The following is a 17,895-nucleotide window of genomic DNA, read 5'->3' as shown; positions in this document are numbered from 1 at the left end:
ACAGAAGTCCAGATGATTTATTAAAATCTTTACACAGTGTATTATTTCAGGCATATTACATTAAAATCTTCCAGATACACTGTGATGATATGAAGCATTTAAATAAGAACCACATATATTTAAACTGTTCTGAACCAAGAATTTCAAATCCAAGTCGTCAGTAATTCATAATTTACACGTGAACATCTCTCGTCTCTCTGCACTAAACAGCTACGATACCTTCTGTCCACACACACACACACACACACACACACACACACACACACACACACACACACACACACACACACACACACACACACACACACACACACACACACACACACACACACACACACAGGAACAGCAGAGTAGGCGTCTGCTGCAGTGGATCAACATGCAGCCCTTTTGGCAATGATTGTCCTGTTACTGTTCCCCCAAAACACTTTCAAGTATCTCCTTAAATGTATGTAAAAGAAAAAAAAAAAAAAGTACAACATCTTCGGCCACCACCTGAAACATAATCTCATCTATCCTCCTCTTTTGGTTCCACATTGACATAGAACATATATCTGGCATTCACAGCGTCTTTACAGCCACAACAAAACAGCAATACTACATGGTTTATGTCCAAAGTGCATGCCTACACAACGCTCTGTACGTCCTCTACCTAAGCCATAACCATAGAGAATAGAGTTTAAAGGCACATGAAGCAGGATATTCTTCTATTAGCGTGATATTCACTTTACTTTAACCTTACTTTAAGTTCCTACAGAGCAACATTTCCACTAACTGTGAAGCATTGAGACAGAGGCAGAAAGAGTTTTCAGTACTGATGAAAACACAGAGTAAATTTGGTCTAAATCATTTTGCCACGATGCAAACATATGTCACCACACAGTTTGTATTCAGTTCTATGCTTGGTTTATGTGTTACAGACATGCAGAAAGTGTCAGTCCCCTATGTACAATAAACTGGAGGCAGTTTTATTTGTAGTTGAAAAAACCAGATGATTTGGCCTGTGGAGCCATCAACATACTGGCCTGATTCTTGTGTGTGATGTGAATCTGTGAAGGAAATATAAAATGCAAAATGTGGCGTAAATCACAGTATAATGAAATCAAAACATTTCTGCTCATTTGTGACAGGAACATTTGCTTCGCTGTGTAATGCTGAAATGATAAAAAGGAAACTGTGTCTGAGTGGTATTTACCGTGCAGGGAGGCTGCATCCACGGCTCTCCATCTATCTGCATCGGCAACGCTTTCTTTGTCCTGGGCATAAAGTAGAGAGGGATCAACAAAGTGCATTGGGTAACAAAACCGATGACCCTGATGTGCAATTAAAACACTCAAAGGAAAGCCAGCATACATAATTATTGTTATGTAAAGAACCTGCGGCTACCATCCTCGGCTGGTGATCAAAGTCAACTATAAGCCATTCTCAAGACTTAGAGTCCACAGCCCGACGAGTCTCAACATGTCTGTGAGGCTCTTTCTCACCTGATGGTGATCTGTGATGTTTTCGCCAGCCTCACGGCGCTCTTGAGGCCCGTGTATATCTGTCCCATCTCCATGGCTCCTTCCAGGCCGACCACCTCTAATCGACGGTCACTGAGATCTGTGGAGGACACGTGGACGTATTAAAGATCCGGGATAATGTTTTAAAGTTCACGTTCACTGACTTCCTTTTTCGCTGTCTAATGTGTCATCTTGTGTTTCCCCGTGTTTTCCTGGAAGTTTTAGCAACTAGAGGGTTAAAGGGGATATGTGCAATGTCAGTACTGGTTGTTCATATTCATATCAATGTGCAATCACATCAATCATATCAATGTGAAATGTCAGTATTGTGTGTTTATATTTCATTATTCCTTGTTTATATTGTTTGGTTTAATATTTAATGTCCTTTTTACTGATGCCCTCTATGTTTGCTATCCACTTTTGCTGCAGTAATACCTGAACTTTCCCCACTGTGGGACTAATAAAGGTATATTATATCTTATCTTATCTTACCTTATCTTATGAAGCCACTGACAAGCGACCAAATAAAACGCACTGTTAGCTCAAATAAAACTATGGATTTTCTGGGTTTGAACATCGTTGGAAACATTTGGGATACTTTAAGTACAGAACTCCATTTTAATGTGGAAATGTGACATATTACACCTTTAAAGTCACGAAATCACACTGCGCATAAACTGCAGCCATATTTACTGCACATACATCACTGGATACACACTAATCCTGAAACTACATCTGTAACAAATCAAATAATTGTATGGAGCATAAACAAATGGAGCTTTTAGCAGCTTCAGAGCCAGATATTTCCCTCAGCTAACAGGAGAGTGAATACTGGAAAGACGGACACTAACACCATCTCAAATGAATGCAAATGACGCTGTGTGTCTGCTGGGAGCGTGACTGTCAGCGCTCACAGCTTGTTTTTACTGCCCTCAAGTGGTCAGATAAATCAGTAACTGCACGTCCAAATACAAGAACAGCATGAAAATACATCATCGAGTCAGACCAGTTTTTCATCACGTGGGAGTCTGTTTCATTTAATGTGTTTAATGATTTGTGCAAATGACCCTTTTAAAGCTCCATCAGTTGATTTTTTTGACCACTTGGGAGCAGCAGATCAAGAGGAAAAGATCTTGTTCAGGCAAGCCTTTAAGCAAACATTTGACTGTTTCCACACCCAGCATGCACATAACATTAGCATTTACTCTGGATCCTGTTTGCTTTGCTCTGTCAAATGCTAATCCGATATTCACACTCCTTTTAGCTTTGAATGAAAGCTCAAAGGATGTTGATCAGGAACTTTCTGCTGAAAAGAAACACAGTTGATGAGAGTGGAGTCTGACCAAAAATGTAGCTGAGGGGAAGTGCAGTTCTGACTCATAACTATGTTGATTAATGCAGCTTTACATCAGATCTCTGGTAATCTCACACGCTCCCCGCTCTAAGAGTTAAGGTCCAAGACAAAATACCTTGGGAGGTCACTTTCAGGATCTCTGGGTTGATGATCACCTCAGGCTCTTCCTGACTCGTCTGTCCCTTACTGTCCCCTTTTTTGGTCTCGCCCCATAGGTTGGAGCCACCGTGCATGCTGGGAATGTTTAGGACAGCGACCCCCTCTAGAGACAGGCCACTGAGATCCAGGGGAGTACCACAGCACTGCAGCAGAAACAGCAGCAGGTGTCAGAGGTAATGTGAAGCATCAGTGCCGGTTATGAGAAAAGCTCTTTTTTCACACTACAGACGGTTTCAAAGAGAAGATGCACCGTTGCAGTGCAGGTAACGCTGATGCTGCGTTCTCACCTCGATTGTCAGGCTTTCGTTCAGTTTCTTGCAGGAAGCAGAGATGGTTTCTGAAGTGGCGAATTCAAAATACCACAGCTTGTTCTTCATTCTGCAGCCACCAAAAAGTGTGTTTTTTCAGGTTTAAATTCATGTCATTTTTCACAGAGCATTTTCTTCTGTCAGCACACACAGCTCTCTGGAAGGAGGAGGAGTTGAGCTGCAGCGCTTGCTGCCGCACACATCTGCTGTCGCCACCTGCATTTGGTTTTTTTTCTCAGCTTTCAAAAATCCGTTAAGGCAAACAGGAAAAACGAAACAGCTCTGCTTTGTTGTTGAACAGTACAGGTCTGATCTCAAAACAGTCGCATGTTATTGCTATGAGTGGGTTTTGCTGTTTGTTTGCTGTTCCTGAGGAAGTGACATGGAGCCTGAATGTGTTCCACCAAACAGTTGATTGCGTACCTGCTGTTGAATTTCTGGGGATGTTTCTCCCTCATTGTGTGAAACCGGTGGGCAATGGAGGCATCCTGTCAACACAGCATAACGATCAAACTGATCCAAACTCACAACTGAAAAATGAACACTTTCCCGTGTGAAATTTTGATCAACTCACAACGCCGATAGAGAAGTAGTTGTTGATGATTTCGTATGGCACCGGGTCGCCCTTCTCCTGATTCCCATCTGTGATGACCTGCACACTCCAGCGGTCCATCAGCACCTGAGAGCTCCCCTCGATGTCTTTAAGAATACGACTCAGATCCTCTCCATCGTATCCTTCAACGAGGCAACACGCACAAAAAGCAACATGACTCACTGCCTTCAGGTGCGCACAAATTTAGCACAAAACATTGGCAGAACTTCTCTTTTGCTGAAGCGCATTCAAACAAACACACACGCTGTAAGGGAACTCTCCAAGCCTCATTCATTTCTCACCTCCTCCCCATCGCAGACATCGCGCAAGGTCATTTCCTGTGCCCAGAGGAAGCACCGCGACAGGTGGCCGTACCAGCAGATTGGCTTTATCTGATTGCAAGAAAAGGAAAAAGGAAGTGTGTCAAATTGCTTTTCACCAGAGGCTCGTGGTGTGGAAGCTGACGCATGCCTTTCGTACTGCTTGCTCCCAAAAAATCTCACCTATTGCGTCCAGAATCCAGCCAACTGTTCCGTCTCCCCCGCACACCAGGATCCTGTAATCCTGCAGGTTTCTGAAGAAACTCAATCTGAGAGAAAGATGACGGGAGCATGATACAGAGCTTAAAGGAGTATTCAGGTCAGTGTGGTCTGAAATGATCTGATGTTTAGGTATTTGTATTTTAAAAGAGAAACTACAAAAGCTTTTATGAAATAAAATATAGACCAAAATGTGTTGAGCCAATGACTCACCCTGGTCCAGGTCCGCCATTTGAAAGGTTGTATACCTGTCGTGGATTCAGTAAATACTGAAATTTATGCAGGACTCTGAAATACATAAAACCAGGCTAAACACGTGGACTCATTAAACATCAATTAGTTCATGAATTTACTGTTGTTTAGACTCACCTCTCTCCCTGCTTGCCTCCACTTTTAGGGTTGACAAACACGAGAAGAGGATGCGTGTTGGGTACAGGGCTGATCTGTTGAATGACGAACGAACGTCATAGTTGTGTTAAACAGATGGGACAATATGCATACTGATCTATCGTATGTATATATATATGTATATATAGCCTACTCAGATGTCAGGTAAATATTCAGCATTGATAAAAGCCTTCGCTGGGGAGATTAATACCTGAAGCACTTGGCCATCAGGAGTGGTATTGAGCTCGCTGTCATCTGTGGAGCCTGAGCAGCCATTCTTTACATTGTTTGGTCTCTCCTTTAGGGACCAAAACAAAGTGACAGTGTGAATAAACAGGAGAAACTGTAACAGCCTTTCTTGCCTTTTGAGGACAAAGAAAAATCTTTACATGCTGTACCTGTCAAAATGCCACATAGGTGAGAAGGGCTCACCAACAACAATAAACAGCCCTGGGCTGATGTCATGTTCTGCGTTGGTGTGACAGGCACGGTTTGTACATGTGCTTGAGATGTGCCAGAGGGTAATTTTGTACCTTTATAACAGGATATATTGCCCACGGAGGCAGGATATGGTCTCTGAGCTGCCCACAGGTACACTCTGTTGGTTCTTGGTCTGCGCATTCATCATGACGCTGTTAAAAAAAACAAAACAACAACACAAAAAGAGGCACATTACATAAACTCCCACCACAGCAGTGATGACAGCTGACAGGATCCAAATTTATCCTTTTAAAATATTTTGTTTTGCTTTTCTGCTTCATTTACTGTTGTACCGCTCACAGCGGACAGAGACAGGACGGTTAAGAGAGAAACAAGCCCCCCCACGCTGAACTTGAACCCAAAGCATTTTGGGTGTGTGGCCTACAATTAGGCCATTTAAGCTGCAATGCTGGATAACCAAAACACACATTTTCTCCTCATTGCTCATAAACTACGAAACTGTTTATTCCTCAAAAGAATCAGTGACACACTGAGATGCTTTCTCACCATGGTGTGGCACCACACACAGTGTTTGCCCGTTAAGCCTTGGAAGCTCTTTATCTTCTTCTGGCATTTATCACACTTCCTCGAGTCACAGTTCCCACTCACCCAGTCGTGCGCTGGAACCTGAAATGTGGGATGAATGTTTTAACGTTCGCTTAAGAGCACTCAGACGCAGGATAATGTCTAATTTAGACTGAGTGACACAGTAAATGTTGTCATGGAGATGCTGGATGCATACCCCCGTTTCTTTCTTTGACTTCACGTACGTCCTGGTGCAGGGGGCTGGATTCCTGTTAGCGCACCGTCCGTGGACTGTGTATTTGCAGCCTGCACAACAGGAGACAGCTGTCATATGACGTTTCCTTTCATATACATCATGCTATCAGATTTATGGCTGACAGATGAGCATTAATCAAAAAAGCATCACGCATTCAGTTTCAGTGACAGATGTCGCTGCAGTGTCGCCCCCTTCTGGTGAGTCCAGGTACTCACAGGTGCAGCACAGCCCTTGCTTCCTCAGACCCAGCAGCATGCTCTGGCACACGTTGCAGTAAACAGGCTTGTTGAAATGTTTCATCCTCCAGAGGTGCTGGCCATCCTTCTGAGTCATCTGGTTGTTGAAGGAGCAATCATCGTATATGTCAAAGCAAGAAAGATAATGTTTCAGGATTTTGGTGCTTAAAAAAATACTTAATAAAATTAATAAAAGCTTTTAAGGAACAAAGCTCGTATGTTTCTTTTGTTAAGTTTGGATCAAACCATGCAAACCGCATTTGACAGTTGTTTTTCACACCTACTAATGACTAGCCTTGCCTTAATGAGATTTCTGATTATGCAGTATTGAGTGGCTCTACATATCAGCACATACAGTGCAGCCACGGATATCCAAATCAGCACTGCTATAATCTCAAACTCTCAACACAAGATTATAAGACTGCTGTCAATCTGTTTATAGAGCGACCAGCGCTCTTATCCAGATTACACACTTTTTAATGCTTCAGCCTATCACTTACTGCATGAGGCATAGCGGGCAGCCCGGGAAGCAGCACAGAGCAACTGTGAGGGGGCTGACTTCACCCCAGGCTTCAAATGTCCCTTGGTGGCTAGAAATAGCCCGAGGGGAAGTCCCTGGCATTGTTGTAGAGGCCAAACCCAGTGACAGAGTCCAGTTCATGGTTTTAGATCACTACAGTGATCAGGCAGACACGCAGTCGAACAGTAAGTGGCTGTTACATTCCTGGTAATACATTTAACAACACCCATAACACAAAACTGATCTGTCCTTGATTTAAGCCAGCCTTTTTATGTGTACGCCCAATATTAGAAAGATTTATATCTTTAAGGAAGTGTAGTGCGGCAGTCATAAAATGGCTATTTTATGCAAGCACTTTGTTGAATGTGGGCACAGATTGTGCAGAGTAAATGGAAAACACTAAAGCGCTCTGATGGTGCAGCACTTGCATGAGAGCAGATGACATTACCACACCCTGTAACACTGAGTCGGCAAAATGGCCCTTATAGACCGGGAGGAGACGAAGGACAGAGGAGACGCACGCAAGGCCAGGGTTTCACAAGAGCAGTAAAAGTAGGTTTTACCACTTTGTGACACCTGCTGTAAAAATGAAATACATCTGAGGCCAAACACTTAATGAAAAGAGAAACATTCTGCCTTTAAAGCACCTTCAGACCCAGCAAGACCAGCAAGGGAACGTTGTTCATGCCTCCCTCCACCCACTCCTCCAGAGACACGGTGCCGCTGCTGTCGGCATCAATTGCTGTCATCATGTCCTTCAGAACCTGATGATGTGACAGGTGATTGTTATCATCCAATCAGCACATGCATTTCTATTACTTACAGAAGATCCCACGTTTTCTGAAACAAGTCAGGGAATTTGTTGATTTTGCTTATCATTTCACCAACCAGTGCTAATGAGTAACAAATCCTGCCATATACTGCACATAATGATGCAAGAGATATTTTGTGCAAACAAATCTGTGCATCTTTCTGTAATTTCATAGTAATGAGAGTACAGTAAGTACAAGCTTTCATGTGTCTGAGTGAGTTTTCATGTCAGAGTAGAGCATTCTGGGACTTACCGGTCTCAGCTCTGACACATCCCATCCGAGGTATTCTGCTGCATGCATCATCTGAGCAATAATCCTATCCACTTCCTGTTTCAAAAGAAACAAGAGACTTTTCAGTGGTGTGGCTGCTGTGACACAGTACTTTAAATTAAATGGTGCTCAAATTTGAACTGAATAGGCAGGATTCACAATTAAAGCAGAATTTTACATTTGATCGTTGACAATCACGTGTAAAAGACAACTTACAGAGCTGTCAAGGACTCCGTTGCCATCTCTGTCGTACAGCTTGAAAGCAACTAAAGAGAGGGGAGAAATGAAAGTAGAAGTGCTGGACCAAGTCATCGCTCATTTTACTCTGCGTATAAAAGAAACTGAGGACTCACACTCCAGCTTGTCCCTGGGTTGGCCATCCTCCAGCAGAGAGAAGTAACATGAAACATCCTTCAGAAAGACCTCCTCTACGGGAGAGAGAGGGATGGCTGTGAATACTCTAGTCACCATATCTGCACAAACAGTACCTCACAGGCATGTGGTGATAAATGAATGTATGCCAAATAGGCCATGGCGTAAATTGATAAGGGCCTGCTGCAAAGTAGTGTGGAGGCAGTGAGTTGTGTTAATACATGGTGTATAATCTCACTGGCACTGTCTTCCTGGGTGGGTTCAGAGTTTTGGAAGGAGAGAAAGAGTCGCTGGCAGAGATCCACAGGGAAGTCCTCCACTTCTAAATAAGTCTTCAGGAACAGGCGAAATCCTTCTTCATTGATGCACTGGAACAAAATGAATGGGAGACAAACTGTTTGTTTACAGTGGTTTTGTGAAGTGTAAAAAATGTGTTTTTTTTTGTTTTTTTTTACCGCCTGTGTATGTGTGTGTGTGTTGTGCATGTTAACTTCTGCATTTTTTTGAATTTGCCTCTTCTGAAAATAAGGGAAGATCATGATCGCATCACTGTCAATGTGTGAAAAGGTTGTTGCTTTTAACAGAAAAGCAGCCTTGTTGAGAGCTTGAGAGTGAGCTGAGGGGTTTTCAAAAGCCCAAGAAGTCTCTTAAAAACAATTAATCTGTGATTTTTTTTGGTGAAAACATGATAGTCTCCAAAGTTGGGGCAAGTTTTCGCTTGACAATGAAAACAAACAAGACACAGGCTTGTGGTTCAAGATTTCCGTCCATCTGTCTGGCCTGGTATCGCTCAATCTCACACGATAATATGCTGCAGGGTTAACAAGCAATAGTCCCTCGACAATGGTGAACCACAAACCTATTTCTTGTTGACATATTCCATTTCCATTGGTTGATACCCTGCAGAGCTGCCCTAGTAATAAATAATGTCAATGCAAGGCAGCTACGTCGTTATTCTGCACTCATACCGACATTCACAACAAAAAACCTCATTGCTCTGTGTATTTTAGAAGCTATTAACTAGTACTTTATGACAAGATTTGTGTTTTCTCCCATTAAAGAGAACTCCTTCCAGTGATCTAATTAAACTGTATGTAGCCAACTGATCCATCAGAAATTAGTGCATTTGCTTCCTGCACAAATTGCTTGGCAGCGTCACCCACTGATGTACAGTATTGGAAAGATCTTCTTTCAATCACAATTGAGCTTACACTGCATGAGGGCAGCCAGCACACTGTTCAGCAAAGCCCTGCTGCGTGGGCAAAACTAAGGAGGTAATTTACATTTGCAACCTCGCTTGAGTGCGCTGAAGACATTTCTCACTGACAGCTTCGTCAACATGATCAATAGGTTTGAATCAAACTCATCAGCGGAGGACAATTAATAACTGCCCAATATACATAAATCCAATGCACGTTTCTCACTGAACTGCTCTGCTGAGAGCCATAATTCAGTTCAGTTATGTGCCTCGTAGCTGAGATCACTGTGACTGAGATCTGCGGGAGTGGACCTGATGGTGAACAGCAGGACACACTGTCCCCTCACCTCTCCATGTCTGTGCTGGGCCAGACTGCCATCTGCGTCAAATTCCCTCAGCACGTCTTTCACCTTCAAGCTGCAGTCTGGAAGCAAAGACACACAGGTTACCCAGGCAGACATGAGTACTTCTCTACATGACGGCAGTTCACCTATTACTTGACTCTTTGTACACATCTTCAGTCCACATGTCTGAAATATCATGTGCACGCATGACTACACAATGAACATAGATTTAGCTGGAAAAAAAGACAAAGATGTGCATGCTTTATCTGCAAAAAGCAGACTGTGGCAGACTGCTACCTCCTCTAGATGAGCGAGAGTAAATGAGTGTGTGTGTGTGGGTGGAAGTGGAAGTGGGGGGGGGGGTGTTAAGCGCTGAGAAAGCTGCCTGCCTGCCCGCCCGCCCGTCTGTACTCACATTCGATGTACTGCTGTAGCTGGATAAAGTCGACAGGGCTCAGTTCCTTCACCTCTGGGTTTGTGGGGGTGGACATGGTGCCTGCTTCTGCACTAACTGCCTGCCTGTGCACGGGCGAGAGAAACAGTGAGACATAGACGGAGAGAAAAGAAAAGGTGGGTGCACAGTAGCCTGCCTCTTTGGAAAACATAAAAGCATGGCTGCAAGCAAAAGATACCATCTCCCATCTCGCACTACAAAAATCCATGAGTGTAGACAGGGAGAATTACACTCAACATCCAAGCAGAAGCAGAAGCAAGTCAGTAACTGCAGCAGAATATGCAGAGCCGTGCTGAACATTGGCCGTCAACGCTGTACACATGAGAAAAATGCCTTTTCCCTTTTGGTAAACACAATGATTATAATAGGCTTTTATGGCTCACTGCCATTTTTTTCTGCTCTGAAATGGAGACACTGCCAAACATGAACAAATTTGTGTGCTCGTGTCCATACAATGTATTTATTTTACATCTCTCACCATCAATAACATGACTCGCCACAACTGGGCCAAAAGTCTGGTAGAAATTATGTCAGGCTAAAGGTACCCATGGTACTTCGACTCTAGAGATTCTCTGCACCCAAAATCTCTTTCCACATACTGACTGGCCTATATTTGATATAAAATACCAGATATAGGGAGTGTTTGGTTTAGTTTCGCACAAAAGACTACAAGGAAATGTTAAAATGCAGAGATAAACAATAAAATCTTGTGGGGATGTCGAAAAAAACATACTGGCTTGTCAAGGGACCTCCCCGCCAAACAAAAGGAAGAGACTTAAATGTCAAATGAGGCTGAAAGCGGTCATGAAATCTGAATCTGACACAGAAAAGGAGGTTACGGTGGCAATGAATACTGGCCAAGTATATCAGAGACATGATATCTGGACAAACATTTGGCGAGTTTGTTCTGAATGTTTTCATCAGAAGCAAACATGCTGTTGAAACGTAACGGAAGGAGATTCCCTAATGATGGCAAAACGAACAAATGTAGTTCATCAATCATTGAAGAAAGAGGAGAACCAGATAATGGAAGGGAGAAAGCTGCCATCCGGACATCCTGTTTGACGTTGCTGCATATGTTCGCCGATAAAATGGTGCAATAGGAAATACAAGGATAGATCAATACGGAATTTATAGAATGCCTAATGCGGTTGATAATCAATATGTACCGCAATTATGTTATCCAAGATCTCCCCAGACAGGTCTGTCATAATAACCACCGAGAAATAGCCTGCATGACTCACTGATGCAGTCTTTTCTTGGCAAGAAGAGCATTTAAGAGAACATTTGTGTTGAAGCCAGACTATGAAATACTTCTAAAGATAAAATAACACATTCTGAGGTTTCCAAACAAAATGTTGAGTTAATAAGAAATAAAATATAGTCTTGCACTCTTTAATACTCTCAGACATTTCGTTGCTATGATCTTGTGTGGTCTGGTATGACCAGTAGCTTATGGCTAATGCTGACTAAAGTTAACAAACTTTAGATGCTGAGTCTACCCCTCTACCTTTTACATTATGTTTCACCATTATTCCATGATCATCATCTGTTTAGTAAAAATTATATAGCCCTACTTTAAAGGACCACAACAGTGATTCTGCTTGATTTAACACACACAGTTTACAAAACTGCAGGATATTTTAGATTCCATGCTGTACAGTTTGTCATTTTTCTAACTTGTGTGATCCGTCACAGCAAACTGTGGTTTTGTCCAAATTACATCACCATTAAGGGGTACTGCAATGGAGAATCAATCTGCACTTCACCTGCATTACCATACACTGATAATGGATCTTTGGCAATAACAAATAGTCTTTTCACTACTCAGTGCAAGTCAAGAAAGTTTAAATAGTCTGCTAATTGACTTTAATACTGTATGGAAATGAATGGCAACGGAAGGCTGGGATGTAAAGTAGGAAATGCAGATTCAGAATGGGAAACTCTACAGCGTACTCTGGGAAATGGTCAGTAATAATTATGTGCACTTGAGGAGCTAAAACTAAAACAAAGTGTGCCATTAGTTTGGTCCTTTAAGAGCAGCCTGTTGGCTTAAAACTAGGTTTCCAATAACAAGTCTTGTAACTCCCCACTTAGCAATGTGATTGTTACTGAGGAAAGTAAAAGGGGAAAGAGTTTAAAATGGAATAGGATAAAAATACTGAACCTGGCCCCAAATAAAACACTGTGGTGGTTTCCAGTCCAGGCTGATGAATGGGACCTTGCTGGAAATGTGTTGTTCACACTGTTGTCCACAGGTGTTTTCACACATTAACATGCAGCCAGCGCAGGTATCAGTGATGGCTATCTGCACTAAGCAGAACATCAGAGTACTTGAAGGACAAAGGAAATACTGGGAAAAAGAAATGAAATAAGCTGAACTAACACCCACTTTTTACACGTGATTTGGATCCATTTTCTGTATTTGGACTCTGAAAGGTTCCCACTGTCCTCCTAATTCCCTAAAAAGGTCAGCAGCTTTGCCTTGCAGTTCTGTTTTTGAAGCCGATCAGCTGGACCAGCTCTGACTTCAACAGCTAAGCGTCATATGAAGAAATCATGAAAAGCCATCTGCTACTGACCACCTGATTACAGCCTAAAACTGTTTATTCTAAGAAATGTGGTTCTGACTCCATCTTCAAACACTGTCTTATAAATAAATAAAAAAAACTAAAAATAGTCATGAAACACACCTCTCATTTTAGATGACTCCTCGGCGCTGTTTTTCCTTCCCTGTTTTTATGCTTTCCAGAGGAGCGCGATGTCACGAGCAGCATCGTGTCTATTTTGTCTCTTCACCAACTGAGTGTCATCATCATTATTGTCTGGTTCAATGAGATCTCAAGCCTATCTGAGTAATCTGACTCCTCACTTCCTGATTAGATAATGATTTGCATGCACGATGCAGAGTGGGAATCGGTACCAATCAGGACATGAAGCACAGGAAGAGGCATTCCCTGCACTTAGAGGAGAGGATATGAATAGTGCAGTATGTACTGAGCCAGTTGTCTCCAATCTCAAAAATAAATGGGATAGAGTTTTTAAAAACAATAGCTCCATCTAAATGAGCTCAGTGGAGCAGGTATAAATATTTCAGGAGGTTTGAGGAATGTATGATGCTTCTTAAGACTTATTACAGAACATGTGACGAACTGTTTCTGGGCTGGCTTTCAGTAAGGTTATGCTGTTGGGTAGGTGGTAGGTGCTTTATGGGGGAACTGTTTATGTTGCTTTATAGAAACATTTATGTGGTAGAGACTCAGTTGTGTGGACATGAGAAAGATTTAAATGTGGGCTAACAGAAGTCACGTAGCTGTCATACTGTGTGATTTATATTCTGAGGTATAATTCTGTTTGAACAAAATGTCACTCCATATAATCAGCACAGAATAAATGGTGCAGCACATGTTCTGAGCTGAAATGCCCAAGAGCTGCTGCCTCCTGGCTGTATACAGGGCCACTAACGGTTCTTCAAATAGGAGTAAAGAACAATTTAAATGTTAAAGTGGTTCTTCAAGTAGCGACAGCTCTTGAAAGCAACATCTACTCCCCCATAAACCTCTGAAAAACTGTCTGTTTAGAGCCTGACACAAGCCTTTACTTCTGACCACTCAACTGAAAAACACCAAAGCAACAGCTTTATAAAAACTCACACAGTGAAATAATTGGAGAGAGAGAGCGGACAGTTCAGTTGGCATTTTCCTCCACACATGCCGTGCATTTAACTACGAACCCTTAGTGTCTCCATGAAAACCTGTCAACAACCATACAGCACTGTCTTTATGAGAATGATTTCAAGGTACACTTGGGGATGACCTTTTTCCATGCAGGCTAATGTTTGTGCAAGCTGTCATACCGCCCACGCCTTGTGTCAAGGAAATCTGCTGTTTTGCAACACTTGCAGGGTGCAAACCACTGACTCCGTCATTCTGTGGTTGGAAAACACTACGCAGGTTCTCTAAAGGGAGAGTGAAGTCTACATCTGATGCTGAGCGTTTGTTTTCCTTCTGAAACTACTAAAATTCCCTCCATTCAAGTGCGTACTTATTGCATCAGATTAACAGAAGGGGGTGGACGGACATGCTTGGTTGCTATGGAAAGTGTTTCCCTCCATCAGCTGCTCTCTGTCAGAGTGCTGCCACGGGTGACTAACAGGTAGGAGGAGGCACCGACAGAGAGGGAGGCAGCCAGCTCAGGGAAGGGGGAGCCCAGTCAGTAGCAGCGAGTCTTCCCCCTGCAGCTCCACCTCCTCCCACACCATGAGCCTCTTCTGGCCCTCAAAACCAGAGGCCAGGCTCTAAATTGCATTCTACATGAAGATGCTACTGTGAGTAATTCCATGGGCAAGTTAGCGCTCCTTTACTATAAATGAACTGCTTGCTCAAGGTTTCACTTCGTAGTCTGAGCCAGAAGATACAAAGCAGCACTAATATTTGACTTAGTGGAACTTCACCTTCTTCATCTACGTATCCCCAGAGGTACAGCCCCTAACCACTACTTCCCCTGCTCGTTTTATATCTTGACTTCAGTTCAGTATAGCACGTATCGCTGTACTGTGTACTGACAAATGTGTTGAAATCTACTGAAAGCACCCTGGCTTGGATATAGCCGATATTTTCTGTATTAAAGTATGCTATGCAGGGTCTAGGATAGATGGATTTTTTGGAAAAATACAGATCTGGCTGGTGTAAGACATCAATTCAATTGGACTGAAACAATGAAAAAAGCAGGGTCAAAAAGCAATGGCACGGTCACAGCTGAGCCTGGTCTGTTAAAAAGGGTCTTCCTCTGGTCTAATACTGCACGGCAGCATTTGAAGAATTGAGTGGTATGCAAACTACAGCAGGCTCCGGTTAGCAGAGATACTAGAGAACTCGAACGAAATAAACACGACTGCAAATGAGAAAAAAACACGACAGAAAAAAAACACAAAAGGCATTCACCACAGCATGAATCACAGATTTCTTGGAAAATGTAGGCGAGGCTTTGCTCGCTCCCCGGCTTCAAAGTGAGGACTGCCCATCACACGGAGTTCAGACTTGAATGTGACTTACATAATAGCTTTTTTGTGGAGGCAGCCTTGTAGAACACCACACCACCAGTCAGGGTAAAAAAAAAACAAAACATCAAACCTGCCCAGACTTGCGAGGGTGCACGCTGTCATACAACAGCCACATTGCTTTTATGGTGTGTTAGCACGTATCAGGGAGTCTCGTCTGGTTCGCCCACAGGTCTATCTACTACTGAAAATGAAAGATTAAATGTTACGTTTTTTTGATGATTCAATCTGAATCACGTAGTATTCTCCTCCATTGTAACTCAGGGATCCGGGGTCTTCAGAAATAACTAAAACATGTTTGATTATATTTTCTCATGTATGCCTAAATATGAATGAATGAGCCTAAGCGGGAGGGAAGAGTGATGGAGTAAGTTACAGCATTTGAGATTTCAGCTGTAACATGGCAGATTCTTTGATGGGATAATGAAGTTTTGACTTACGGCAGTTCATTTTTGAAATGCAAAGGGGTTAAAAATAGTCTTTATACACAGTCATTATACAGGATTATGGCAGACTCAGGGCAATGACATAATGAAGGAAGTGGGGGCTAAATGGAAGATACAGCTACTGTATTTACAGAAGTGAAATAGTCTGTAAACAAAAGGTGTGCATGTCATTTCTCTGATCACATCTGACAGCTGCACCATACAGCAAGCGTGATCATTTACAAATGGACCCACAAATCGCCCTTTATTCTCGTTCATCTACAGCTTCTAGCTTCTGACGCAAATGTTAACAGTGAGATAACTGACCTGACTACAGTATAGATTGCCTGTGCTTGAAGAATACCGAGACTCCCCAGCTTTGAAATAACCTGATGATAATGAACACACAGCTCCACCAGGAAAGTCTGGAAATAAAGTGGTTCCGCCAAAAGATGTGATCAATAATTTCCTGTATGTTTTGTTTTTCCGGTAAGTATGAGGGCTGAAAGTCACATTCACCATTTGCAGTTAAGCGACATTAAAAAATGACCACAAGGCACTGACAGCGCCCACCAATGCCCACCATCATTTACTTCACACCATGTAGGATTTTGCTATCCCAAATACAAAAAAAAAAAACACAGTGAAAACCCTGTATGGTGTTTGTTTTGATCGAGGTTTCACTGTCCCTGCTGGTATAGCACCATATCCTGCAACAAGCCTAATCTCAGATAGTGGTCACTCAGATAAGATCTTGTCAAACAGAAGGAAAAAGCTTTATAAATCTGTTTGCACAACGTACCAGTGACACACAGTATCAAGCTGTGGCATATGCTGGCAAGTTTAAATAAAACACAGCAGGGAATCTTCAGACATGAAAGTACTCTTTCCAATACCTCAAATACCCCTGAATGCTCACCAGCCCGTACTCTGCCAGATGAACTACTCAATTCTCTAAATAGAATGAGAGAAGGCTTCATCGGCGGGTAACTTAAGCAGCCTGACATTAACAGTCATGACACACTGCAAAGGGAACTGAAATGATGCATGCTTGTGAGGTTTAAAACGAAGGCAGCGGACCGTGCATTAACATGCAAAGGTCTCCTCCGCTGAGCGAATGGTATGTTATCAACACACGACTTTCTCTTGACAGAATCCCATGCACGGAGCTGAAAGCCGTCAGATGCACCTCCTTAGATCTCCCAGTCAATTCTTGACAGCAAAAACAACACGCTAAAATTACCGCTCCGCGTCTGGCTGTCGTTGATCTGCAGCTAAACGCCGTTCAGCGCTGCAATGAAACTTCAACTCAATACGCCGAATCCGGATCTCTCAATGTTTGTTCTTGTGAGTCATCTTACCTTTCTGTCGCCGCTCCGTTGCTAGTCTTTCGTGGTATCGTCGCGGTGCAGCTCAGCAACCGGTCAAAAGCCTGCGAATGGAAGTGGCCGTTAACTTTGAACGGAGGGTGCTGGTCGGCGGAGTGGAAGCAGTAATGCGGGGAAGAGACTGAGTGAGCGGATCCCTCCTGTCACAAGCACCGCCTCAGCCGCTCTGCTGCCTCTCTGCTAACCAATACACTCCGTCACACCGGCGTGCATCCGTCAGCAAAGTTGTAATGCAGCTGTAACCTGTGCAATCATCAAACTATCAGTGAAATGAAAACCACGGGGCGATTTATCTGAAAGGCAATAAACAAACTACTAATTGTAGTAACCATTAACATTGTTCGTGCTGAGGGGTTAAAGTGCAAACAGTAGCTGAAGATTATGCATTACCATGGTACAGTAAGTTATACCTAATTCAGTTACAAAAAAGAGCTGTTTTGTGGTTTTTAACATAACACCACAGAGACATACATGTCTCATATGCTAGGCTAGGCTAATTTATATGATTTTGTAATAACATGCCACAAGCTAGTAAAATATAAACCCATGATGCTGGACAATATAATGACCTTAATTAACTGAGCTTACCAAACTAGCCTAGCTTACTTTTACTCCTCTCTGACGGTGTCAATAAAAAATAAGCAACAAGCCTCACAAACCAAAGGTTAGCTTACTTGCGATAGAGCTAACATTGTAGGAACAAGTCCAGCCGTCTTGG

The 17,895-nt window shown here is 42.8% G+C and overlaps 1 protein-coding gene across 1 annotated transcript; it reads right to left on the bottom strand.

Moving 5' to 3' along the window:
• dgkaa (diacylglycerol kinase, alpha a) lies at positions 1-17,348 on the bottom strand. The gene is made up of 24 exons (XM_070968486.1): positions 17,151-17,348; positions 10,267-10,370; positions 9,855-9,931; positions 8,548-8,677; positions 8,291-8,365; positions 8,154-8,203; positions 7,920-7,994; positions 7,503-7,619; positions 6,315-6,432; positions 6,061-6,149; positions 5,826-5,945; positions 5,372-5,470; positions 5,050-5,136; positions 4,821-4,894; positions 4,665-4,739; positions 4,416-4,501; positions 4,215-4,304; positions 3,895-4,055; positions 3,744-3,808; positions 3,300-3,390; positions 2,969-3,155; positions 1,482-1,599; positions 1,193-1,253; positions 1-1,046 (listed from the first exon to the last, which is right to left on the bottom strand). Exons 2-24 carry the CDS (start codon positions 10,340-10,342, stop codon positions 966-968), a joined length of 2,202 nt encoding a protein of 733 aa, XP_070824587.1. The 5' UTR covers positions 10,343-10,370; positions 17,151-17,348; the 3' UTR covers positions 1-965.
• Positions 17,349-17,895: the final 547 nt, after the last annotated feature.

The sequence above is a fragment of the Chaetodon trifascialis genome, chromosome 8 (assembly GCF_039877785.1).
Source record: "Chaetodon trifascialis isolate fChaTrf1 chromosome 8, fChaTrf1.hap1, whole genome shotgun sequence".
Classification (NCBI taxonomy): domain Eukaryota; kingdom Metazoa; phylum Chordata; class Actinopteri; order Chaetodontiformes; family Chaetodontidae; genus Chaetodon; species Chaetodon trifascialis.
The sequence above is the reverse complement of the archived record's forward strand: the minus strand, read 5'-3'. Positions and strand labels throughout refer to the sequence as shown.

Bases quoted from the DNA above. Each gene is read 5' to 3' on its own strand.
- dgkaa (XM_070968486.1), bottom strand. From the start codon at position 10,342: ATGTCCACCCCCACAAACCCAGAGGTGAAGGAACTGAGCCCTGTCGAC. The intron at 8,366-8,547 runs GTGAGATTATAC...TCTCTCCCGTAG, and splicing joins CACCCAGGAAGACAGTGCCA to AGGAGGTCTTTCTGAAGGAT. The intron at 3,809-3,894 runs GTGAGTTGATCA...CTGTGTTGACAG, and splicing joins ACTACTTCTCTATCGGCGTT to GATGCCTCCATTGCCCACCG.